Source organism: Danio rerio, chromosome 4, assembly GCF_049306965.1.
Source record: "Danio rerio strain Tuebingen ecotype United States chromosome 4, GRCz12tu, whole genome shotgun sequence".
Taxonomy (NCBI): Eukaryota; Metazoa; Chordata; class Actinopteri; order Cypriniformes; family Danionidae; genus Danio; species Danio rerio.
Window position 1 is genome coordinate 29,917,568 of NC_133179.1, and position 26,170 is coordinate 29,943,737.

Below are 26,170 nucleotides of genomic sequence, written 5' to 3' on the forward strand. Positions count from 1 at the left end.
ACCAAGTTTATTTTGCTTACCCCATTACCAGAGTATTTATTTTTTTTGTATTAATAAAAAAAACTTCATTTAGATTTTTTTTTATTAAAACCAAAAACAAAAAATCTGGTCAAACAAAAATGCTTCTTGATTTAAGAATTTTATATATTTTAGACTAGAATCAGGACAAAACATCCTAAATGGGACCTACATATTATGCTTATTTTTAAAAGATGTAAAATAAGTCTCTAATGTTCCTAGAATGTGTATGTGACGTTTCAGCTCAAAATATCCAACAAATAATGTTGTATAACTATTTGAAATGCCCCCTTTTAGACTTTTTATTCAAATTGTACTGTTTTGCTTGAATTCAAATGAGACTGTGATCTTTTCAAAAGAGGGCGGAGCTACAAAGGCCTATATGTCAGCATAGTGGCAGATTATAAAAAAAGACTAACCTCCTGTGCTAATGAGGGAGAGATCATCACTAATGGGCGGGGCTTTCCCCTTTGATGACACGTACAACGTGAGAATGTCAATCCCACTGTTTCTAGCTGTTTTTATTAAATGTGATTATAAAAAAAATAAAATTATTAAATGTTTACCATTAGAAGCTGGTTATATTCCCAGACTGGGGGGGGGGGAGAGACTATCCCTTTTAAAATCAAGTGCAGTTTTGCGTCAAGTTAGTATCTAACATGGCTATAAAGCCTTCATATATCAAACACATTAACATGACACTTCCAGTGTAAATATGCTAGTTCCGCTATTCAACTTCTTAATCACTTGCAAGCTATAAATCCAAGCCAATGTTTTGGCTTCAGTCCACTGGCAGCCTCATACCACACATACACAGCGATAGCAGCACTTTGTCACTTAATAAACAACTGAAAATTCTTAAATCACAGTAAATATTTGATGACATAAAACAAATGCTCAACACCATCTTACTACAGCATAACCTGTAGATACTACCATTCATACACCAAGAGGGCAACTGAACATACAGAGTCAGAGAAACACAAACAGCCATTTTTTTTTGTCCCTCCAGTACTCACGTAGGAAGTGTTTCTCCAGTAAGGCAATCTCCAAATGACCCTTGACCTCATTGAGACGTTCTGATTCACTCCTCAGGTCTTGCATGACAGACAGAGTCCCCAAACCAGCCTGAAAGAAGAAACACGCAGGGTTATTGACATACTCAGATGAGACACAGCTTACACGTAAAGCAGTCAAGACTTACGGGATACCCAGTCCTCTGTATGAAGTCTTCCTCACGTTTTTGTTTAGTTCGATAAGCCTTGAAGTCTCAATGACAAACACAGATGCTAAATTTCTGACTCACTGATAGCATGGTATCAACCTGCTCTGACTTCATCCTACCACACACACACACTCACACTCAAACACACAGGCCGAAAGAACGCAGGATCTGCAGAAAGATGAACCGCAGTGAGAGAGAGAGAGAGAGAGAGAGAGAAAGTAGGTGAGTGAGGGATTAGGAGAGGGCGGCACTGCAGAGAGAGACAGCAGAAAAGCAGAAGTGTCTCTTTAAGAGGCCAATGCGTCTGACAGTGCAGACGCACTCTGAGACACACACACGATTCAATTCAGGTTTATATCGTTGGCGCTTCTATTTACAATGTAATGGATTGTGTAAAAATAGCATAACACACACACACACACACACATTTGGAGTAACTGTATTTGTTTTGTTTTGTTTTTTTGATGGGAATGTGCTTGGTTTAAACATTTTAAGCTGGGTTTATGTACATACTTAAGAGAAAATGTATGTACTAGGGCAGCCAAATATATTATTTGAGCCTCAACACTGCAATTATGTGTAATTTAGATTATTTATTAACCCATTTGTGCCCATTAAAAAAAAATAAAATAAATGGTTTGATTCATGTAGCCTTGTTAAAAGAGTCCTATATGAACAATGAAAGTAAATATTGGTGTAAATACATAAAAATAAATACATACCATAATGGTGACATATAACAAAACAACTATTCACAGTAAATCTCACTACAGAATTTTGTAAACATCTTACAAAAATAGTCAGACAGCTTAGTCATAAATAAAGCTGCTGATTCTGTTTGTGGAGTTGTTTAATGATCTTGATGAGCTGAGATTTTGGAAGATTTATTGAGTTTTCAGTTGAGTTTCTAAGGCCATGCCCACATGTACAGAAGTATTTTTGTAAACAAAAACATACATTTTCTAAAAGATAAAAAAAAAAAACAGCCCCTGGCTGTTCTTCACCTTGACAAGAGTTTAAAAAAAACTGTGTTTCTTTTTAACAGCAGGAGTTCATTTTTCTCTGTTTACTCAGTACTTTAACTCTGTTCCAGTGTTATTTTAACTCATTGTGGGACCAGTGGAAGAAGTTCATTTTACTCTGAGGATTTTGCTGTGTATCAAATTGAGTATCAAAACGTTCTACTTTAAAGTAAAGATGCCACTTAAATGGTTACGTTTACGTTTTGGTGGGGTCTTATGAAACAAATATATCATTAAACTAATAACCTTGATTTATTACCTTAACTTAATTGACAGATTCATATCTAATTGCTATAGAGTCAATCTAGGCCCATATACTGTATACTTGCAACATAAAAGAAAGTTATGTAAACAAATAAATTAAGTATTGAGCAAAAAATGGTAAAATAATGCAAATCTCAAAAAATCGCAAAAGGAAAATTGAGTTTTGAGAAATAAAAAGGAATTTTGCAAACAAAAATAAAGAACTCCAAATACAAATCAAGTGGTGCAAAAAATAAAATGAATATTTGTAATTTTTTTTAAAAATGTACATATATTTCTTTAAAAAAAATTTCAAGTACAATGCTCATTTTGATTTGCTTTTCAGTCAACCATGACTTTGCGATGCTGTTTTCTCTTTGCACTTAAGCAAATTTCTGTGCATTTCACTTTTTTGCCCTAATTTGACAAGGGGGCGATGATTGGGGCTTGTACAGTATGACTGGACCATAAAAAAATTGTTGTTTTATTCGGACGAATCTAGGGGCCTGATAACTGTGATGTACATTTGATTGATGTACATTTTTGAACAAAAACAAAACAAAACAAATTATATATATAAATAAACAAGAAAATGACGGTAACTATATTTGCTGGTGGGCTTACATGGGTTAAAGGTTAAAATATAAAGATGTTATTAAATATCATTTTTTTAATTATTTATACAATGTTGACCAAGTTATTTTACATTTAGTTGTTCAATTTCTATTCTTAAATACAGTTTGATTCTCCAGAAAAGCATAAAGCACTGTTTATTTCACTTTTATTTTTGCTTTGTTATATTTATATGTACACTGCATAGAAAAAGACTTGAACATCCCAGTCAGTCTAAATGAATGAAAACTTTCCGAATATTGCTGTTCAAATCATCTGATGAAATTGTATTCATATTGCATTAAATAGAAAAACATGATATTACAATGTCAGATTTTTTCAATATTGTGCAGCGGTAGTATGTATGAGAGTATCAGTGCAGGGGATGTAGAACATGAAAATTTATATTGGTAAATTAGGCATGTTAATGATGAGAGAAAGAAGGTAAGAGGATGACTTTGACAAATCATTTTCATACATTTTGTTTAAAATAATCTATAAAATAAAATAAAGATATTTTAATTAATTAAAAAAATTAAATTAAAAAAACATTTCAGCAACAACATAACTAAATATTGTTAAATCAAAAAGCCAATTTATTTTAAAATAGCAATAAAATAAAATAAAATAAAAAATAAAATAAAAGCATTGAAGCAACAATATAACTAAATATTGTAAAAAATCACAAGATGTCAATATGTAAATTAAAATAAAGTAAACATTAAAGTAACAATATAACAGCATTTTGGTAATCAAAACAACAATAAAGTAAAGTAAAGTAAAGCAAAGTAAAAACAAAGTAACAGTAAATCCTTCCAACAAACCACCTGTAGAAGCACACTCCTTCATCTCTCTGACAATTTAGCTAACCCTTTCTTACAATCACTTCATATCTCTAAAAAAATATCACACAGCTGAGTGGGTTTGACAAACCACCCGTTGAAGCAAAATCTCTATATATAAAAAAAAACACTTCACTTTCCTTACCCTAGTACTTAATTATCTGTGTACTAACTGTTTCTTTCTATAATTAGCACTTCTTGTGTGTACTCTTTCTCAAGTGTCTGCTAAATCACTACATTTAAATGTAACACAAAAACTTTGCTCATGGGCACTTCATGTGCACAATAAAGGGCATGTGACTAATCACTTCTGGAGCTGCAACAGTTGCATTAACCAGACTATTCCTATTCTTGATTGGTTTTATTGCCTTCTATAGGTAAACATAAAAGAAAATGTGTCCAGAGTCAGGTTAGGATGGAATATGTCTGATAAAAAAGATGCAGCTTTGCAAAGCCTTCCTTATAAAGATCAAAAGCAAAAACAAACATTAGTCTGTAATCTCACGAGCCTTTAAGCACACATAAAAATGCTAACTGCAAATAAGAAAATGGCTTGAGAGTCATTTGTTCATTAATTGTACTACTGATCTTACTGTATGATTGCTGCAGTCTGACAATTGAACCTGATATTGGCTTGATTATTTATTCAGACTTTTAAAGAGATGACAACAAATTCAAGGCAATGTCACATTTAGGGTCCACATTTGGGTTCCAGACACATTCAGAATACAATATTTATATGCTTACAGACTTTGAAATCACATATACTGTCGGTAGTGTTGCAAGCAGTAATGTATGATGATTTATTATGCACACTGCATGAAAATGGCAGCATTTGTTGTGCTAATGCCTCTCAACATTAATCACAAGGTTAACCTTGAGCAAAGACGATGTGAAATGTCTAATTAAAGGGGCCCTATTATGCCTTTTTTATTCAAAATAAGTCCCTGATGTCCCTATAGTTTTGTGTGAAGTTTTAACTCAAATATACAACAAATTTAAACTTTAAAAAAAATTTACTTTTTAAAATGAGGGGTGGATCTACAAACACCTATGTGTCAGCATAATGGTATATTCAGAAAAGGACTAAAGTTATCTTTGTGAAAAATTGAAATTGCCAAAAGAAGATTCTCAGATGATGGTTGTTTATTCCTAAAACTGCTTCTAACTTTTATGCTAATGAGGAAGAGATTGTCACCAATGGCCGGGACTTTAACCCTCCGATGACATGTACAACGGGATAATGTCAATCAAAGTGTTTTTTTTAAAGACTGTTTGTATAAAGTGAAAATAAGCAAGTAAAAATTATGTTATTCATTCTGATGAATGACCAACAAGACCAAACCTGGAACATCTTGACCAATGAGATGACAGCTTCAAAGTTATTAACATCTACACCTTTCTCAACTCTAAACCCAACCATTACAGTTATTAACGACTACACTCTCCCTAACCCTAAACCAAACCATCACAGTTATTAATGTCTGCACCTTTCCCAAACCTAAATGCAACTATCACAGTTATTAATGTCTACACCAGGGGTCTCAAACTCAATTTACCTGGGGGCTGCAGGAGGCAAAGTCTGGGTGAGGCTGGGCCGCATAAGGGATTTCACAAAAAAAAAAGTCCTCAAATGTCATTATTAACAGTTTTAATTATTTCTTCTGAACATGAAGTGTCCTGAACATTAACAGAACATTGAGTGAAGATTATGAACAGTTCTTCTGAACATGGCATCTTTTGCCTACTTCTTGCTGCCAGAGACTTGACAGCGCTTCTTCTCACAAATCTGAACCACATTTGGCTTTAGAGCGGAAGCAGTTGAGACCCTCAGTATGGCTTGAAGATGATCATCAAGTCTAGACCTGTCTAGACACACTCAAAACTTCCATTCCCTCACCTAAAAAAAAGGCGTATATATGTATAAATAAAACATCCCCACCCCACTCCAGTCACATCAGTCTGTACCAGTCTGTATCTACCTATAATATATATAAGATGCAGGCTGTAGCTAGGTAGGTGGCAGGCTGTAGATAGGTAGCTTAGTGGCAGGCAGGGGCGGGAACAGCTTACCTTGGTTCTGGCCGGCGCGAGTTCCCTCCTAACACTTCCCGCCCGTCACAGCGTCTAACAAAGGAGCGGGGTGCGTGGTGACGTCACCGGCATCCCCGCCCCTTTGTTTACACGGCGGGCGAGGAATGCCAGTGACCGCTGTGTACGGATAGAATCAGCGGAGCGGGGATCGCTCTCTCTCCCCGCTCCGCTGATTCTGTCAGTGTACAGCTGTCGGCGCGGGCCACAAAATATTGCACTGAGGGCCGCAAATGGCCCGCGGGCCGCGAGTTTGAGACCCCTGGTCTACACCTTCCCCAAACCCTAAACCCAACCACCATCGTTAATAATGTCTACATCTTCCCCAAACCTAAACCTAACCATCACAGTTATTAAAATCTACACCTTCCCCAACCCCAAACCCAATCATCACAGTTTTTAACGTCTACACCTTCCCCAACCCTGAACCTAACCATCACAGTTATTAACATCTACACCTTCCCCAACCCTAAACCCAATCATCACAGTTATTAACATCTACATCTTCCCCAACCCTTAACCCAATCATCACAGTTATTAATGTCTACACCTTTCCCAAACCTAAATGTGACCATCACAGTTATTAACGTCTACATCTTCCCCAACCCTAAACACAATCATCACAAATATCAACGTCTACACCTTCCCCAACCCCATACCCAAACCCAATCATCACAGTTATTAACGTCTACAGCTTCTCGAACCCTAAACCCAACCATCACAGTTATAAATGTCTACATCTTCCCCAACCCTAAACCCAATCATCACAGTTATTAATGTCTACACCTTCCCCAACCCTAAACCCAATCATCACAGTTATTAATGTCTACACCTTCCCCAACCCTAAACCCAATCATCACAGTTATTAATGTCTACACCTTCCCCAACCCTAAACCCAATCATCACAGTTATTAATGTCTACACCTTCCCCAACCCTAAACCCAATCATCACAGTTATTAATGTCTACACCTTCCCCAACCCTAAAGCCATCAATCACAGTTATTTACGTACAGCTACAAGTTGCGGAGGCTTTCATACTAGACGTTGTACTGTTATTTGCAACCACAGGAGGTGACGCCGAGTAGGCTAACTGTCCGCAGACAGATACACTTGCAAAACATTGTCAATATTTAGCTATTTTTTTTTTAACTAGTAAACTGTAAACAAAACAACATACATTCCAGCGCACTCCCTCATTTTCATTCACTTCTTTAAAGGGACTATACTTGTGGACTAATGTGGAGAATAGTGATTGAGAAGTGATTTTAGAGAAAGTGATTTCTGATACAGCCAAATTCTGGTCTGTTAAGAAAATCTGCTTTAAGAAAATGAATCAAACCAAAAAGAAACTAACATTATAACAGTTTGGATTTTTGTTTTGGAACAAAGTAAACAATATATGCAAAAACTTCTTAATAATCGACTTCTGAATAATCAAATACATTTATTAAAAGGCACCTATTCACTGTAGCTATAGACTTGAGTAGTACACCAAAATTGTCTGTAGAATATTATTACGCTTCTGTGGTGAAATACACACATATAGGTTACATCAAAAGCAGACATAACACACATACACTCACTGGCCAGATTATTAGGTACACCTTACAAGTACCGGGTTGGACCTAGGCATGGGACGATAACCGTTTTCAAGGTATACCGTGGTTTGGAAAAGTCAAGGTATTAAAACTGTTTGTAGGGTATATGTAAGACTTTTTTAATTTTAAATTTTTATTTTCATTTTATTTTATTTTTTAGGACAACAGTGTTTCCAGCAGAAAATATATCCAAAGATGCTGTTTTAAATTATAAAGAAATCTCTGTTTTAGAAACTAATGAAGACAGCATAGAACTGAACAGAACTGCCCTAATCCTTCATTGCATAGATTTAAAAAGGTACTGCAAATATTCCTCAGAGTTTCTGGTCCATATTACACTTTACTGACAATATTACACAACAGGAGTATAAATTGTCAGTCAGTGACAATGTCTGTGAACATAAACAGCTAAGAATTAAATGCTTAAATTTTTTTAAAGATCTCACACATTCAACTCTGTGATCTGTGTATTGAAACAACATTAGTATAATACCTTCTGTTGTCTATGCTGTTAATGTGAATGTGAATAAAACTTGACTGAAAGCATGTCATGGGCAAAGCTTATGAAGTCACAGTAGTTGCAAATCTGGATTTTGAAATAAACTAGGTGGATTTTTACAGCTATAGGCTGGTTGTTTTCACACACACACACACTGTGAACACACAAGTGTTCAACACCATGTGAATCTTACATAATAGGTCTCCTTTACACAATAGGAGAAAGAAGCCAAAGTATTTCAGTGTTTTTTTTTTTTTTTTCAAATTCAAAAGCATTTACTCTCTTTCTCTCATTTTCTCAAGAATCAAAAGGCTGATCATTGAGGAAAAACGTGACAAATATGTAAGACTCCTATATACATATAATATAAAAACCTTAATTTAAGGGTCAGGACAAGGTTATTGGTCACTTAATGAACTGCATTCTTTCCATTCCTGCTATTAAAGTAGAATTACTGATTATAAAACTGCTGATAATAAATAAATGACATGTACATTTAGTATGGCATTAGCTAATATGTCTTATTAACACATATATAGTCTTCGCATATAATTTTAATTTATGTAACCTTAAAGCTAAACCAGTGCACCTTTTTGTTGCTTAGAGACAGTTCTGTGCAATTCTGCTATATTTAAAATTCATATTGACTCACATACCGAGTATTTGGCAATTACATAAACTTCAGCAGAAATAGAACTGCTGTTTACATGTAGTAATGGGAAACATGTAAAGCAATAGAAATGCAATAACATTATTCCCCCTTTTCAAACACCACTGGTTTCCACTGGAATTTGGTGATTTGAGTTTATAATTAAATGTGACTTCTTTTTTTATAAGCAAGGAATGTGTATTCATATAGCACATTTATTGTGTATGGCAATACACCCAAAGTGCTTCACAATCACGTGGGGTGGGGTCTAGAACTCCAAGAACTCATCAATCGGCTTCATAAGATTTGCATAAACCTCATTAGATGACGGATTATGCACTTTTGAAAGCTTCAAAATACAAGCCATTATCCATCATCCTTAATTCTGATGCCCGGAAAATTGTCTACAAACATGTCATGAATGAGTTTATGCGAAAATCATTCAGACACAGGGATGTATAAAACAAGATTTTATGACCCTGTGAATTGTGAAGCAATTGAATGAAATTCTGCATTAAAATAACGGAGAGGGAAACCTAATGCACACTCTCCTATTCTCTAGTTCAACAGCTATTGATATGAGCTGTGAATGTTCACAGCACCGGGAAACCAGAATGCCTAGTCATCCTGTGTGTGAATAATAACCTACAGCAAGTAACATAATAGAATATATAAAAGATTCTAACAACTGTGTTCGTCTGACAGAAAAAGGTCATGTCAAGGATGTCTTACTGTAAAGGGGACCTATTATTTAAAAATCACTTTTATAAGGGGTTTAAGCATAAATGTGTGGCAAGAGAGTGTGAATAAAACCAGCTTCTAATAATAAAAATGCATTAATTTTATTTATTACAATCACACTTGATGAAAACAGTCTGCAGAAACACTTTGATTGACATTCTCCCATTGTATAAGTCATCAGAGAGGGAAAGCCCTTGTGATGATGATCTTTCCTTATTGTCATAGGACGTTAGTCTTGTTTGTAAATCTGCTACTATACTGACACATACGAAGCTCCGCCCTCTTTTGAAAAGAGCACAAGCTCATTTGAATTTAAAGCGACGGTCACCAAAATGGCACAATTTGAAACGTTTTTTTAAAGAGTTCACATACGGGACTTCCGGTTTCGATATGAGCGAGTAGTACGCACCTTTAAGACGGCTCTGTAAAAAATCTAATATAACTTCATCAGAACATCTTGTAAAAAATTGTGAGCATTAATATACTTATAGTCTCAGATTCTAGAAACTACTGCCCGACAGGATTTAATTTGTCCAGTTTACTAATTATGCTGGCAAGATCTCGGAAAAACCTGGAGCAGGCTATGACAGCCGGCTCTAGTGTGGAAGAAAGACCTGAAGAGGATGCTCCAGAGGCGGGCAGTTGAGTCATCCTTAACGCGATATCTTCCCTCCACGCGGAACTTCACTCAATCAAATCAGACATGGGGGACATAAAGAGTTCACATACTTCACATACACATACTAGGGACAACACCCTTCTAGGGTGAGTAAATTATGCTGTAATTTTCATTTTTGGGTGAACTTATTCTTTAACATTAATATCTAAAGAATCAACATTAGTAAGATATGTGAAAAAAGCGGGTTTCCACACAAGTTTCTACATTTTGTTTATATACACTATGAACAGCAGCTACGCTAATTATTCTCTTTATTCTCCATTATTTATTCTCCATCCCTACATCCTCAGATTATGCGGAGTCACTGATTGGACCCAAGACCAGCGACGAGATGATCCCAAGGTGTCCATATCCGGGACCAGGCCATATCCTGAGCTGCTGCTGCGCTGTTGGTCATGGGGGAGTGGAGAGCATGAGACTGATTCCAGTGACGCTCCAGGGACAGACGAGTCTTCGCTGAGGCCAGCTTCCAGCCTCCACTTCTGAGACTGCAGCTCTGCACAAGACTTTTGGCCAGCGGAGAAATTAAAATGGTCGTGCCGAACTGAGTCTGATTCTCTCAAGGTTTTTTTTTTCTTAACTCTTCTATTGGTAACGTTTTTTTTTTCCTCTCCGCTGTCGCCACTGGCTTGCATGGTTCAGGATCTGAAAAGCTACTCACGATGAATTTGCTCTTCACTGTTTGGACTCTCAATAATGACTTCAAACCACACTGAACTGAGCTAAACTGAACTGAACTTAAACACTAAAAACTGAACAACCCTGATCCAGTTACTATGACCATTTATGTGAAGCTGCTTTGACACAATCTACATTGTAAAAGCGCTATACAAATAAAGCTGAATTGAATTGAATTGAAAAAATAACGTGATTTTCTACAAATTAAGTCTGAGCACACATTACTTTGCACCCTATAAATACAACCAAACATTAAAAATACATGTTGTACCACCCTTTTTGTACCATCCAAAGGGCACTGCCAACAACAGCTATATTCTGCTTTATATACCTTTATTTCTAAGAGTGTACTATCTATTATACCCTGCATCTTCCACCTCTGCAACACAAAACATAGTGTCATCAATCAAAAGGTCATCAGTAGAGCATAAAAGAGGCAGTTTCCAGTCGAAACACCATAGGCGATGGGCTCTCATAAACGGGGTATTCAAGTCAATCAAACCCCTGCTTGTGTGAAAAACTGATCTCATTAGCCAGCGGCCTTCAGGGAGTCATTAGTGCATGAATTAAATAGTCATGCTGCGTAGACACTTATCTATCCAGATATACAAACACTCACCAAAGACCGGAGCTATGTTGGGTCTGTGTTTGTCTGTGTTTATATATATGTGTTACTGAACTCTTTCAATCAGCATGTGAGCAATGATGACTCACACCGCAGTGCTGTCTGGACGTCACGGCAACACCGGTCACAATCTCTGTTAGTGGGCTGTTGTTGCATTCAGCACTAAGGCTGGCTGTGTTGCAGAAAATTACCAATGCAAACGCATGCAAACAGAGCGGTAGGACTGGTCGGACTCTCGCTGTGTGCAGGTTACATGCTTCCTGAAAGCCATCATCATCAGGAGTATATCGATTTTTTTAAGCTACTGAAAATATTTTACTGCCAAAACACAATTATGTTGGAGGGAGCTCAAGGTCTGTGGAAACTATTTCCACCTCATTACACCGTCATCTTTTTAAAAAAGACAAGCTTCATGGACAAGCCAAAGCTATTTTTTAGATCTCACCTGTTAGACTAGAATATAAACTAGACTTGAATATAAACTAGAAGAAGGGAAATATATACGTATATAGGCAATACATATTTTATATGTATTTATAATTATATAATTATACTCTATAATTATAGAGTATTGTTTAATTTAGAATACCAATATGTAAATTTAGAAAGGTTGTAAAAGGTGCACTTTTTATGTTATTAATTTGTTAATTTCTGTTTATTTTTTTAAAAAGATAGTATAAACATATTATAAATATGTCTGATATTTACTAAAACATTTAAATAATTAAATTTATTACAAATGAAACACCACTTACAATAATTTTATTTTGAATTTTACAGATGGTAGTAGACATAACCAAGAATACCAATATGTGAATCAAGATCATGAATCAGGAAAGGGAGCACTTTTTATTTTATGATTTTTCTTTATTTTTGTTTGTTTATTTATTATTCTGATGTTTGTATATTTATTGTATATTATTTGATTGTTTATTTATGTATTTATTTTATATTTTTATATGTATATATTATATGTGTGTGTATATTTATGTGTGTGTACTGTATGCACTCAGCAGGCACTTTATTAGGTACACCTGTCCAGTTGCTTGTTAATGCAAATTTCTAATCAGCCAATCACATGGCAGCAACTCATTGCATTTAGGCATGTAGAAATAATCAAGAGGATCGTCTGCAGTTTAAACCGAGCATCAGAATGGGGAAGAAAGGTGATTTTGAAGATGGCATAGTTGTTGGTGCCAGACAGGCTGGTCTGAGTTTTTCAGAAACTGCTGATCTACTTGGATTTCCACGCACAACCATCTTTAGGGTTTACAGAGAATGGTCAGAAAAAGAGAAAATATCCAGTGAGTGGCAGTTCTGTGGGCACAAATGCCTTGTTGATGCCAGAGGTCAGAGGTGAATGACCTGACTTCGAGCTGATAGAAAGGCAACAGTAACTTAATTACTCACTTGCTACAACCAAGGTAGGCAAAAGAGCATCTCTGAATGCACAACACGTCCAACCGGGTGCCACTTCTGTCAGCTAAGAACAGAAAACTGAGACTACAATTCACATAGGCTCACCAAAATCGGATAAAAGAATATTGTAAAAACGTTGCCTGGTCTGATGAGTCTCGATTTCTGTTGTGACATTCAAATGGTCGGGTCAGAATTTGGCTTCAACAACATGAAAGCATAGATCCATCCTGGCTTGTATCAACGGTTCAGGCTGGTGGTGGTGTTGGTGTAATGGTGTGGGGGATATTTTCCTTGCACACTTTGGACCCATTAGTACCCTTTTATCATTGTGTCAACACCACAGCCTACCTAAGTACTGTTGCTGACCATGTCCATCCCTTTATAACCACAGTTTACCCATCTTCTGATGGCTACTTCCAGCACGATAACACATTTCTGCAAAATCCAAAGCTACTGTATATAAACAAAATCCAACAAAATAAATTGTTCATCTATTCATTAATGTGGGCAAAAAAAAGCTTAACAAGCTATTCCTTTACTCAAAATATGCAAAAACAAAATGAAGAACCAGCATTTAAAATCAATGTCAAAACTTAATCAGATAAGGTAAAGGATTCAGTCTGCAAACACAAATGAACATGACCATGCAGAGCTTTTTAAATCACATCCAAATTTACAGTTCGCATCAAGCAGCTGGATCACTCCCAGAATTCCATGCCAGTCCTTAACCCACGCCTTAAATCAGTGAGTGCACTTGGGGATTTTTCTGGGATTTAAACTCGTGACCATATGTGCTGGTTTGATAGGATTTCAGCTTAGGAGGATAACAAGACGTGACTCTTGCCTCATAACATTAATGGCCGCTTTACTTCTGATGTCCACAGAGTTTCTACACTGCCAACTGTAAATAAACATACTGCTACAAGCAATTTTGAATACCACTTCACAATAAGGTTATATTTTGTAATGTATATATTTACTAATATGTACAAACAATAAATTTATTACATTATTTATTCACCTTTGTTAATGCTACAAATAAAGTTGTTCATTGTTTGATAAAGTATATCCAGGTGGTATTAAAAAGAAAAAAAAAACACCATGGAGCACTGTTCTATAAGACTGAAGGGTTTTATTCTGTGAATACAACCATTGTGGATAATATACTTTACCCCACTTATTACACAGCTTCTTGCCACAAAACATTACAAATTGTACACAAAACATTGTTCCGAGCCATAATAGTTTATGAATTCTTTAATTAAACCCAAAGCTGACAGAAATAAAAACAGCTGAATGGAGCATTTACCAAATTACATGTTATTCATTCACAAGACGGCATTAAATGTTAAAAGTATGACAGACAAGCAGATACATATAAATGTGTATGTATGTGGATATATTTGAAGGTATTTATTGATGGGCAAGGTGATTTGAACCTGCTTTATTTATCGGTTGTTATCTCAGAATAACACATCTTAGTATTTTACGACTTACCAATCAAAATCCGAGCATTCCAGACAGCATTGTAACCCAATCTTGTTACGTTTACAAGCTTGTGGATGTTACTTTAATAGGTAACTCAATAGTCAACATTGTTTTCAATGATAAAAACAAGCAGCATTGTTTTGAAAAACTATGTTGTGTGACAGGAGCTGGATATAAACTTAAAGTGTTTAATTATAGAGTTGGACATCTTTTGAGGTCATGTTTAGAGTGTTTCCCATGAGAACTTTCTCTGAGAATCTTTTATCAGCTTCCACCCAAGGTCTTCTCCTCCTGCTACTCATTTCATACTGATTAGAGCTTAGATCCACAATGAGACAATGAAAAGATTTTTCCATTCCAAATCCTGTAAGGCGCCTCGGGCTGTCTACACTGGTGTCTTCATTCGGTCACACTTTACAATAAGGTTCATTAGTTAATGGTAATTAATGCATTTACTAACATGAACAAACAATGAACAATACATTTATTTATATATATATATATATATATATATATATATATATATATATATATATATATATATATATATATATATATATATATATATATATATACATACAGTAGTTCATTGTTAGTTCATGTTAACTCATGGTGCATTACTGTAACTAATATTAACAAGCATGGACTTAGATGTTAATAATGCATTTGTAAATGTTTAATTATGATTAATAAAAGCTGTACATGTGCTGTTCATGATTAGTTCATGTTAGTAAATGCATTAACTGATTAACCTTATTGTGAAGTGTCACCCTTCATTCTAAACCAGTATCTTACAGTTTTTCTCAGTCACTTTGGTGCATTTTTCACAACACTATTTACATTTGCACAACAGTTAACGCATTTCTCAAAATAATTAGTCATTTGTGCACACCATAGTGGCAGTGTCTCATTTCTTCCAACAAATTGCAAATGCTTTTTGACAATTATCAATTGCTTTCATACAACTCTCTGCTGTTTATAACATCATTTGCTTATGTCATGTCAGTCAAAATTAACTAAACTTGTAAATGCTGAATAGTCATTCCATATAAAACTAATAGTCCTCATTTCTTTACTTAAATCATTACATTCAAAAATGTTGATCTAGTTGTCAAAATCTGTCAAGCAAATTTTATAAAAACATTTCAACCTTTTTTTTTTTCTTGAAAATGTTTTCTAAATTGAACAATTTGATGAATGATTTACAGACCTGTGTATGTTGCAGGTTTAGTTCCAATATGTACTGCAATATTGTTTACAGTTGTGCACAGCTCTACCCAAAGGGAGTTTATGTTTGTTGTTAATAAGGATGTAATTATTCTTTTTCACAATGCTGTGAACAAATGAGAATTGCAAAGAGCAAATGCAGTAAAAATGTGAAACATACATGACCTGGTCAGAAAAGAAAAGCATCTTGTACTTAGAAACCACACTAAATGCAGTGATGTCTAACTTTACTGTAGTTTTTAAATGGCTGTGCAAATAGTATATAGTGCTGTCTTGAGCATTTTCAGGAAGTTTCACCAAAATCAAACTTTTTTTTTTTTTGCATTTGAAAGAATTAAAAGAGTAAACTGTAATAATGAAAACATGACAAAGCCATGTGAAAGGAATGGCATTTTTTAAATGGAAGTCCTCTAATTCTTCAAACAAGACTTGAGTTGTTACCTATTTATTTTAAAGCTTGCTTGACGTGTTTTGGAAAATTAGTTAATGTGAATAATGAGAGATGGAAACAGATTTGTCAAATAAACTCTGATGTAACAAAAATTACATCCACATGACTCCATTATGCTTGCTTTGTTTACTGTTGGTTACTAGGATACCAATACTACAGTCAGCCACTCTAACAACAAGATAGAAACCTAATTTGCATTTTCTTTTGCTGAACTTTGAACCAATTTGCTTCATGTTAGGATGGAAACCCAGCTAATGAGCTAGACAGACAGACACACAAACAGACAGAGACAGACAGACAGACAGACAGACAGACAGACAGACAGACAGACAGATATATAGACAGATAGATAGACAGATAGATAGATAGATAGATAGATAGATAGATAGATAGATAGATAGATAGATAGATAGATAGATAGATAGATAGATAGATAGATAGATAGATAGATAGATAGATAGATAGATAGATAGATAGATAGATAGATCAGCAGACAGACTGACAGACAGACAGACAGACAGATGAACAGAAAATGAATTTGTCTATAAGAATGTATCTGTAAGATGTCTGAAAGAATTTTGTAAGAGTTAGCCACTTAGTCAACCAATACATAAAATAGTTACACTTTCTTATGAGATTAGGCTGGATATACAGAGATAAATGTTGCAATAGCACTGCATCTGACTAAATGCAAAATACATTTCAAATATAAATACAATGTAGAAAAAGAGCAAGCCTCAAACTCCAGCCTCACTCAATGTTCAAACCAAATCAATCCCATTGAAATAGTGTAGATAGTGTTGCTATCTACTACTGCCAGGGTGGGCAGCTCACCAGGTTTTGGAACAGATCCTTTGGTGAGAGAGGATAATTAGACACCCTACAGTACAGTAAAACACCCCACAGCGTCTATGAGAGAAAACCCACAGGCCAAGCACTTCATAGCACATCAGTTTACTATTCAAAAACAAATGCTTATGTTGCAGATGGAAGCAGAGGAAGCTGGCTGTCCTGTCAGACACTTATGCAACCCCATGACTAATCTGAAGCTTCATCATTGAGGAGAAAGCCTCCAAATAAACACAATGCCAAATTACACAGATAAGACAACAAAAACATCTTTGAAATCATGTAACCCGATTACGATGAAGAAATATTGCATAAACTAGCTGAGAAATGAGAAGTCTGAAATCTACAGAGGGTGGTGGAGTGCATTAAAGGGATAGTTCACCAGGCCCGCAGCTACAGGTGTAGGTATGGTTCTTTTTTTCTCAAAAAGTGCACCTTTTTGCGGTAGTAGGCCTCATTTAAGGCTCGTGCACACCAGGATGCTTTTTACTCACATTTTTCATCGACATTTAATGCCTCGTGACTAAATAAAGGGCGCCAAAGTGAACATGCACACCAACGTGCAAAAAGGCAGACGCAAAAGCGTCATTTTAAAAAAAAACGCATTATGCTCGTTTTTTTGTTTTGACGCGCCACATCAAAATCTTCTCCTCCAATCAAATTGGCACTTTCGTTCACATGCATGGAGCTGCTGAAGTTACAGTAAACAGCACTTGGAGGCTCTAAAGCACAAAACTGTCAATGCGAGCGCACATTAAAGAAGATCCCCAGAGGCGATATGAACGTGGAGCTTTTTATTGCTCTGTGAACAATAATCATTTCTTCATCACTAGAACTGGAGCTGCTACTTGAACCATCCATGCTTGTTCGAGTCACTGAAGTGTAAGTGTTCGAGTCGAGTAACTTTAACAACAAGTGTGTGAACTTCCTCTCTTCCTCTTCTGTGTTATAAGCTTGGTGTCAGAAGCATAAAGTTGTGTAGCGCCATCTAACATCAAGGAGTGATTCTGCATACTCTTCTGCTTGACGCCAGTGAAAATCGATTGGGTTTGAATGCGGAAAATCGTCTCGTAAAAAGCTGAAGCGTCCCGGTGTGTACGAGCCTTTAGGCTACTATTTAATTATTTGATTTAAATACTGCATTTTAGTGTTATTTTAAGCTACTACTAGCTAAATAGATGGTCATCATAACCAAAAAAAGTACATTTGAAAATTAATGGATAACAACAATAGCCAAATCCAAATAGTATTCAAATTAATTTTAATATTGGTCTGTTTTGGTGCTTCACACCTTTTCCCCGGTCATTTATTGTTCCAAGATTTAGAATAAAAGTTACTTGTACAAAATGTTCTCTATTTAAAAAAAAATACAATAGCGAAAGATGCGTTCACTTCATTAGATTGTTTTCTTGCACAGCTGGATGTCATGAAAAACAATTCTTAGAATTGTCCAAAACTGATAAGCTGATGTCACACCAAAGCAACAGCAAATAGGGCAATCCACTTGGTCTTAAAACCTTTTTTGATGGGTTATTTTCACTATTTATGATAGCATAGCAGTCAAAATACTTTGTCAGTAAGAAGTTTTTCGAAACAACTAAACCCCCTCTGGCTATGGGTCTGTTCACCCAAAAAAAAAAAATAAATAAATAAAATTACTATATACAGTACTTTATTTACTTGAACACAAACAGACATTCTACAGAAAGCTGAAAGGCTGTAATCACTGATATTCATAACAGAAAAAAAAACAAAACTATGGAAGTCAATAATAACAAGTTTCAAGCTTTCTTCGAAGTATCTTCTTTTGTGTTTAAGAAAGATAGAAACTCATAAAGGTTTAAAAAACAAGTGAATGCCATATTTTGGGTGAGTTATCCGTTTAAAACATCATTTAGCTGAAAGATGAAAGGTCGAGGCTTTCCTGTGTTATTTAGAAATATCAGCTCAGCTTAACAAGATAACAACATCAAGCTCTTTCTTGTAGAAAAATACAAAGTGGATTGACTGGAAAAGGTCAGACTTTAAAAGAGATTTATTATAAGCACATTTCAGAGAGAGAGAGAGAGAGAGAAAAAAAAAATATTTAAAGGAACTCCTTTAAAAGGGACATTCACACAAAACACATTTTGTGGGGTTTTTTTTAGATTATTTATGACAATTTGCATTTGTATAATGTTATTATTATTAGCAGTATTATTTATTATTTGCATATTTACATTTGTTTTATTAAAAACAAGTTCAGATTTGTCCACCTGTCAGGTTTTGGAGACGTTATTATTGTTCATTTATTTGTTTGCTAGAAGTTCGAAATAATTTTAGAAATAGCTTTGAAACAAATCTTTGCCCTTAACAAAGGAAATTAAATATGTACACTAATAAATGTCTTCAGCAGAGAGAGTTTCCACCGTTTCTTTATCCAACAAAGTAAAGGAGTAAAGTTAAAAGTAAAAGTAAAGTAAAGACAAAGTAAAGAGGCCAATTGGAGGAGGCTCGTTCTTTATCCTTGCGCTGCAGATGTTCTGTTTACATGTTTCTCACTAGTAAAGCGTTCAGTTTTTTCTCTTACAAAGTCCGCCATGTAAATAATGAATGCCCCATTGCATAACGCCGTAAACCGTTAAAATAGAGCCCTATATGTGAGAAAAAAGGAAAAAAAATGTTGCATAGGTAAATTTCTGGCAAAAGCATTGTACAGTGTGGGTCAGAATAATAGATTATTCTTTTATGCCAAAAATAATAGATATATTAAGTAAAAATCATATTCAATAAACATATATTTCCTACCGTAAATATATCAAAACTCAGTTTTTGATTGGTAAAAATTGCCAAGCACATTGCCAAGCACATTTATTAACTTTAAAGAGTTGTGTAGTATAGACCATTTTAAGAAATGTAAACAAAAACAATGATCCCAACGAATCTCCTGTTACATTTTTTTTATTTCTATAGCTTCCGAAAATCCAAAAATAGCCAAATATTAATAACTAATGTTATGATAGCTGTTTTAAATTAAGTTATGATTGAGTTGCCTCTTGTTACAGTTATTGAATAGCTCCAAAACAAGCAAGAAATGTTAATGCGGCTAATGACAAGCCCACATTAAAATGGTCTACACAACACTGGAAAGCTTATTAAGTCAAATTTCACAATGCATAACTCTTAATTTCCATTATGACTGGTTTTGTAGGGTCACATTGTGTTAGAAATTATATACATATACATGACTTTAACAATAACAACAACTTATCGTTTCAGTCTACTAAATAATGTCAATAAATGTCACTTTATTAGAAGTTTTTTATTAGGGTCCCATAATGCAATTCAGAAGTGTAATTAAATAGTCATGAATGTTTATGAGCCATGAATCACAAGCTCTGGGCAACTGTTAATTAACAGATTTGTTTTCAGTGCAGTCACACCAGATAAAAAGCGTCACAGCACCCTGCAGCACACAAACACTGCACAGCTGACGTACTTGATGATTTGTGTCCAAACAACAATTCACTGCACACGTAAATTTTGAAAACTGCAATGTATAACTTATCTTTAATAAGTGAGTAAAATAATTGTTTTTAAAGTGATTAGTTGTCTTTACTTAAGTGAGTAAACCCATTGCTTTCAAAGTAATTGGTTAATTAAATTAGTAAATTTGTTGCTTTTTAAAATGATTAGTTGACTTTACTTAAGTGAGTAAACCCATTGCTTTTAAAGTGATTAGTTGACCAAAACAAGTGAGTAAATTCACTGCTTTTTAAATGATTTGTTGACTTTTCTTAAACAAGTAAGTAAATTTTTATTCATTTTAAAGAGATTAGTTGACTTTTCTTAATGAGTAAAGAAAAGTTGCTTTTAAAGGAATTAGTTGACAACCTAATAAGAGAGTAAACCTGTTGCTTTTAAAATGATTAGTTGATTCTTCTGATTAAAGTGAGTAACCCATAGCGTTTAAAGCAATTACCTGACCTCACTTAAACAACTGAGTATATTAATTGCTTTTAAAACGACTAGTTGACTTTACTTAAAGGGTGAGTAAATTTGTTACTTTTAAAGTGATTAGTTGACTTTTCTAAATAAAGTGAGTAAACCCATTGCTTTTAAAGCAATTAATTGACCTCACTTAAACAAGTGAGTACAATTATCGCTTTTAAAACAATTAGTTGACTTTACTGAAAGAGTGAGTAAATTCATTGATTTTAAACTGTTAAGTTGGTTTTACTTTTCAAAAAAATGAGTAAATTTGTTGCTTTTAAAGTGATTAGTTGTCTTTACTTAAGTGAGTAAACCCATTGCTTTTAAAGCAATTAGTTGACCTAAAAAAGTAAATGCATTCCTTTTAAAATGATTCCTTGACTTTGCTTAAACAAGTGAGTACATTTGTTGCTTTTAAAGCGATTAGTTGACTACGTAGTAAGTGATAATAATCGATGGTAAATCCGTTGCTTTTAAAATGTATAGTTGACTTGAGTGAGTATAATCATTACATTAAATTGATTAGTTGACTCTTTTGAATAAAATAAGCCCATAGCTTGTAAGGCAATTAACTGACCTCACTTAAACAAGTGAGTACACTAATTGCTCTTAAAATGATTAGTTGACTTTAATTAAGAGGTGAGTAAATTTGTTTATTTTAAAGCAATAAGTTGGTTTTACTTTTCAAAAAATGAGTAAAGTGATTATAATTTGGTTTTACTTTTCAAAAAAGTACAATTATTGCTTTTAAAGTGATTAATTGACTTTTCTGAATAGAATTAGTACATCCACAGCTTTTAAAGCAATCAACTAACCTCACTTAAACAAGTGAGTACATTAATCACTTTTAAATCGATTAGTTGAATTTTGTTGCTTTTAAAGTGATTAGTTGACTTTTCTGAATAAAGTGAGTAAACCCATTGCTTTTAAAGCAATTAATTGACCTCACTTAAACAAGTGAGTACAGATATCGCTTTTAAAACAATTAGTTGACTTTACTGAAAGAGTGAGTAAATTCATTGATTTTAAACTGTTAAGTTGGTTTTACTTTTCAAAAAAATGAGTAAATTTGTTGCTTTTAAAGTGATTAGTTGTCTTTACTTAAGTGAGTAAACCCATTGCTTTTAAAGCAATTAGTTGACCTAAAAAAGTAAATGCATTCCTTTTAAAATGATTCCTTGACTTTGCTTAAACAAGTGAGTAAATTTGTTGCTTTTAAAGCGATTAGTTGACTACGTAATAAGTGATAATAATAGATGAGTAAACCCGTTGCTTTTAAAATGTATAGTTGACTTGAGTGAGTATAATCATTACATTAAATTGATTAGTTGACTCTTTTGAATAAAATAAGCCCATAGCTTGTAAGGTAACTAACTGACCTCACTTAAACAAGTGAGTACATTAATTGCTCTTAAAATGATTAGTTGACTTTAATTAAGAGGTGAGTAAATTTGTTTATTTTAAAGCAATAAGTTGGTTTTACTTTTCAAAAAATGAGTAAAGTGATTATAATTTGGTTTTACTTTTCAAAAAAAAGTACATTTATTGCTTTTAAAGTGATTAATTGACTTTTCTGAATAAAATTAGTACATCCAAAGCTTTTAAAGCAATTAACTAACCTCACTTAAACAAGTGAGTACATTAATCACTTTTAAATCGATTAGTTGAATTTACTTAAAGGGTGAGTAAATCCGTTGATTTAAAAGCAATAAGTTGGTTTTACTTTTCAAAAAAATTGTAAATTTGTTGCTTTTAAAGTGATTAGTTGACTTTTCTGAATAAAGTAATTAACCTTTAGTTTATAAAGCGATTAATTGACTTAACAAGTGAGTAAATGTGTTGCTTTTAAAATTAGTTGACTTTACTCAAAAAGTTTAAAAGTGTGATGCTTTTAAAGCAATTAGTTACTGCACTCAAAAATGAGTAAATTTGTTGCTTTTAAAGTGGTTAAATGATTTTACTCAGTATGTCAGTAAACCATTGCTTTTAACTGATTAGTTGACTTTACTTAATAAACGAGTAAACACAAAGCTTTTAAAGAGATTGGTTGACTTTACTCTAAAAAGTGATCAAATTTGTTGCTTTTAAAGCAGTTAGTTGACTTTACTTAAGTGAGTTACACTGTTGCTTTCGAAGCAATTAGCTGACTTTTCTGAACAAAGTTTGTAAACCCATAGCTTTTAAGGCAGTTAAATGACTTCAATTAAACAAGTAAATTCACTGCCGATTAATTGACTTTATGCAAACAAGTAAAACAATTGCTTTTAAAGTGATTAGTTGACTACTAAATAAGTGAGTAAATTTGTTGTTTTTAAAGCTATTAATTGACTACTTAAACGAGTATAGCTGTTGCTTTAAAGTGATTCGTTTTCTGAACAAAGTGAGTAAACCCAAAGCTTTTACGGTGGTTAATTGACTTTACTTAAACAAGTAATTTCGTCGCTTTTAAAATAATGAGTTGACATTAAAAGTGAGTAAATTAGTTGATTTTTAAAACAAGTTGATTTTACCTTTTAAAAGTAAAAGTGATTTTACTTTACTTGTGAGTTAAACCGTTGCTTTTAAAGTGATTAATTGACTTTACTTGTGTCAACTAGTGAGTAGTTGTTTTTAAATTGATTAGTTTATTAAAATTTAAAAAGTGTGTAAATGCATTAAAAAATGTGTAAAAACATTAAAATGTGTGTAAATGCAATACTTTTAAAGCGATTAGTTGACTTAAAGTCAGTAAACTTGTTGTGATTAGTTGATTATAAAGAATGAGTATTCATTGCTTTTAAAGCGATTAGCTGACTTTAGGTAATACGTGGTAAACCCATTGCTTTTAGAGCAATTAGTTGACTTTTCTTAAATGAGTAAGCAAATCTGCTGCTTTAAAAACTATTTGTTTTCTACTTGAGTAAAACTGTAGCTTTTAAAGTGATTCATTTACTGTAAGCTTTACTAAAACAACTGAGTAAATTTGTTCCTTTTTAAGTGATTAGTTGACTTTACCTAAGTGAGTAAACTCTGTGCTTTTAAAGGATTCGTTGACTTTACTTAAGTGAGTAAAACCGTTGCTTTTAAAGTGATAAGTTGACTTTTAAATTGAATTTGATTAGTTGACTTAACAAATTGAGTAAACCCATTGCCTTAAAATAAGAAATAGCAAATGAACTACTGTATGTGTATAATTATAAAAACTTACCAGTTCCAAGTTACAACAGGTTTACTTATTCTTTTAAAGTAAACTCAACCCTTTTGCTTTTAAAGCAATGAGTTTACCCTTTTTTAAGTAAAGTAACTGTTTATAGTGTAGGCAGATATTTTGCTTAACAGCACGACAACACAAGGACCATCTTATAAGAGACCTTTACACTTACTCAACAGAAATAAGTCGTCAGATGAAATGATAACTTACAGGGTCTCTTTGCTCGTCATTGTCCCGTAGAGAAGGTCGAGGTCTCAGCAGTATATCATCACTACATTCAGTGTCCGAGCCTGTAGGGGAATCGGGTAGATCCAGAAAATCATCTCTCTTTGGACCACGGAATCGGATTTTATCCAGCCGCTTTAGCATGTTCAACACCGCTGCTTTAGGCTTTACCTTAACATTGTGTATGGCAGCCCTGTAGGGTAAAAAAAAATAAGAAAAAAAGTTTTAGGGGGAAAATTACAAGCTTTAAAACTATAAACTCACTAAGGAGTAGAAAAAGCAATATTTTAAAGACAGCACAGGTGTTAGTCTGCCAACCCGCTGGAGAAATCTCATTTCCACATAATGAAGATGCAAAGTGGCTTTATCGCAGTAAGCCAATAGTACTGGCAGACCGATATACATCATCCTGTCAATTTAATTAGCCAATTTTTGGCTCATTCGAGATTACTGGGATTGGTTGATGCTCGTGTCAACTTGGTCTGGCAAAAGTCTTCATGTGATTTCAGCTATTTTGTGTAAATCTTTTACATATATTGCACTATAGAGAATAAAAGATGGTAACACTACAGTTTAGGTACTAATTTCTCGGTGTTAATAGTGGCTTATTACCTGCCTACTATTAAGATATTGGCTGTTTAGTATTTTTAAAGCACATATTCTGCTTAATCTTATTCTACATCCTTAAATGCCACCAAATACCTAACTACTACCTATATTAATAAGTTGCAAATTAAGAGTTTTTTGAGGCAAAAGTTACAGTGGTTTGTTAAGAGTGAGAATTGTACCTTAAAATAAAGTGTGGCCAGAAATGACCATGTTGAAAAACATTATAATATTATAACAGCATGCATGCAATTAAAGATAAACATTATTCATAAATAAACATTAAACTGGAAATAATCCATATACAGTCATAAGAATAATTATGTATTATATGTAAATATACTATACTGTGCTACTCAGTTTTACTGTTTTATTTATTCAAAATGAATAGACAAATAAATATCATTAACAATTATTAACAACTAATGGAAGCCATTAAGACAGCAAATTTATTCTGATTTTATCAACAGCATGAATCTCCTCTCTGACATATTTATTCCTGACAAATGCGCTCAATATAGGCTCTGTAGTTCTGACTTTTCAAAGGAAAGAGAATTAATCTGTGGTTTGGTTCTGAAGAGAACAAAATCTCTATTGTTTGCAACAGGTTGTAAATTGATTCCAGGTGCTTTTCTAGCCTCAAGTATTACTCATTAATTTCTTGAGGGAACTCAGTGCCATATACTTCCCACACATTTATTTATATATTTTTTTTTTTTGAGTGTAGAGAATTTACATTTCGTTGATCTGTATTCATCTACTTTCATTATGATTGTAGTTTACTGAACCATTGCAAAATGATATATAAATACACATCCATTTGTGTGTGTGCATGCGTGTGTGTTAAATGTTTACCGGTCAGTAAAGACATTAGAAATTTCTTTAAAGGAAAGAAATCAAGCATATGAAAGAAAAAACTTTGCTAATTTCTTTTCAATAATTCACATTTCACACCCATCTACCCACATAAAAACTGATAGTAATTTTATAGTTATATGATAGTAATATGTTTCCCAGAGATGGGTTGCGGCTGGAAGGGCATAAAAACTTGCTAAAAAAGTTGGCGGTTCATTCTGCTGTCCGGGCGACCCCGGATTAATAAAGGGACTAAGCCGACAAGAAAGTGAATGAATGATAGTAATATGATAGTAAACATGCATACGCTTAATAAAACAAATGATGGATAAGTTGGTGGTTCATTCGGCAGTGATGACCCCAGA

General features: G+C 33.9%; 1 protein-coding gene across 6 annotated transcripts in view; it reads right to left on the bottom strand.

Annotated features, from left to right (window-relative positions):
• Window positions 1-26,170, bottom strand: part of gramd4a (GRAM domain containing 4a) — a 116,114-nt gene that overhangs the window by 82,484 nt on the left and 7,460 nt on the right. For 4 of the 6 annotated variants that reach the window (XM_073947240.1, XM_021475444.3, XM_009300457.5 and 1 more), the window contains exons 2-3: window positions 24,330-24,537; window positions 1,038-1,146 (exon numbers count right to left, since the gene is read on the bottom strand). In XM_073947240.1, the coding sequence (XP_073803341.1) occupies window positions 1,038-1,146; window positions 24,330-24,537 (317 nt within the window). Of the gene's footprint in view, window positions 1-1,037; window positions 1,147-1,222; window positions 1,416-24,329; window positions 24,538-26,170 lie in introns of those variants that run through there. The other 2 variants (XM_073947241.1, XM_009300458.5) reach the window with 1 other exon arrangement.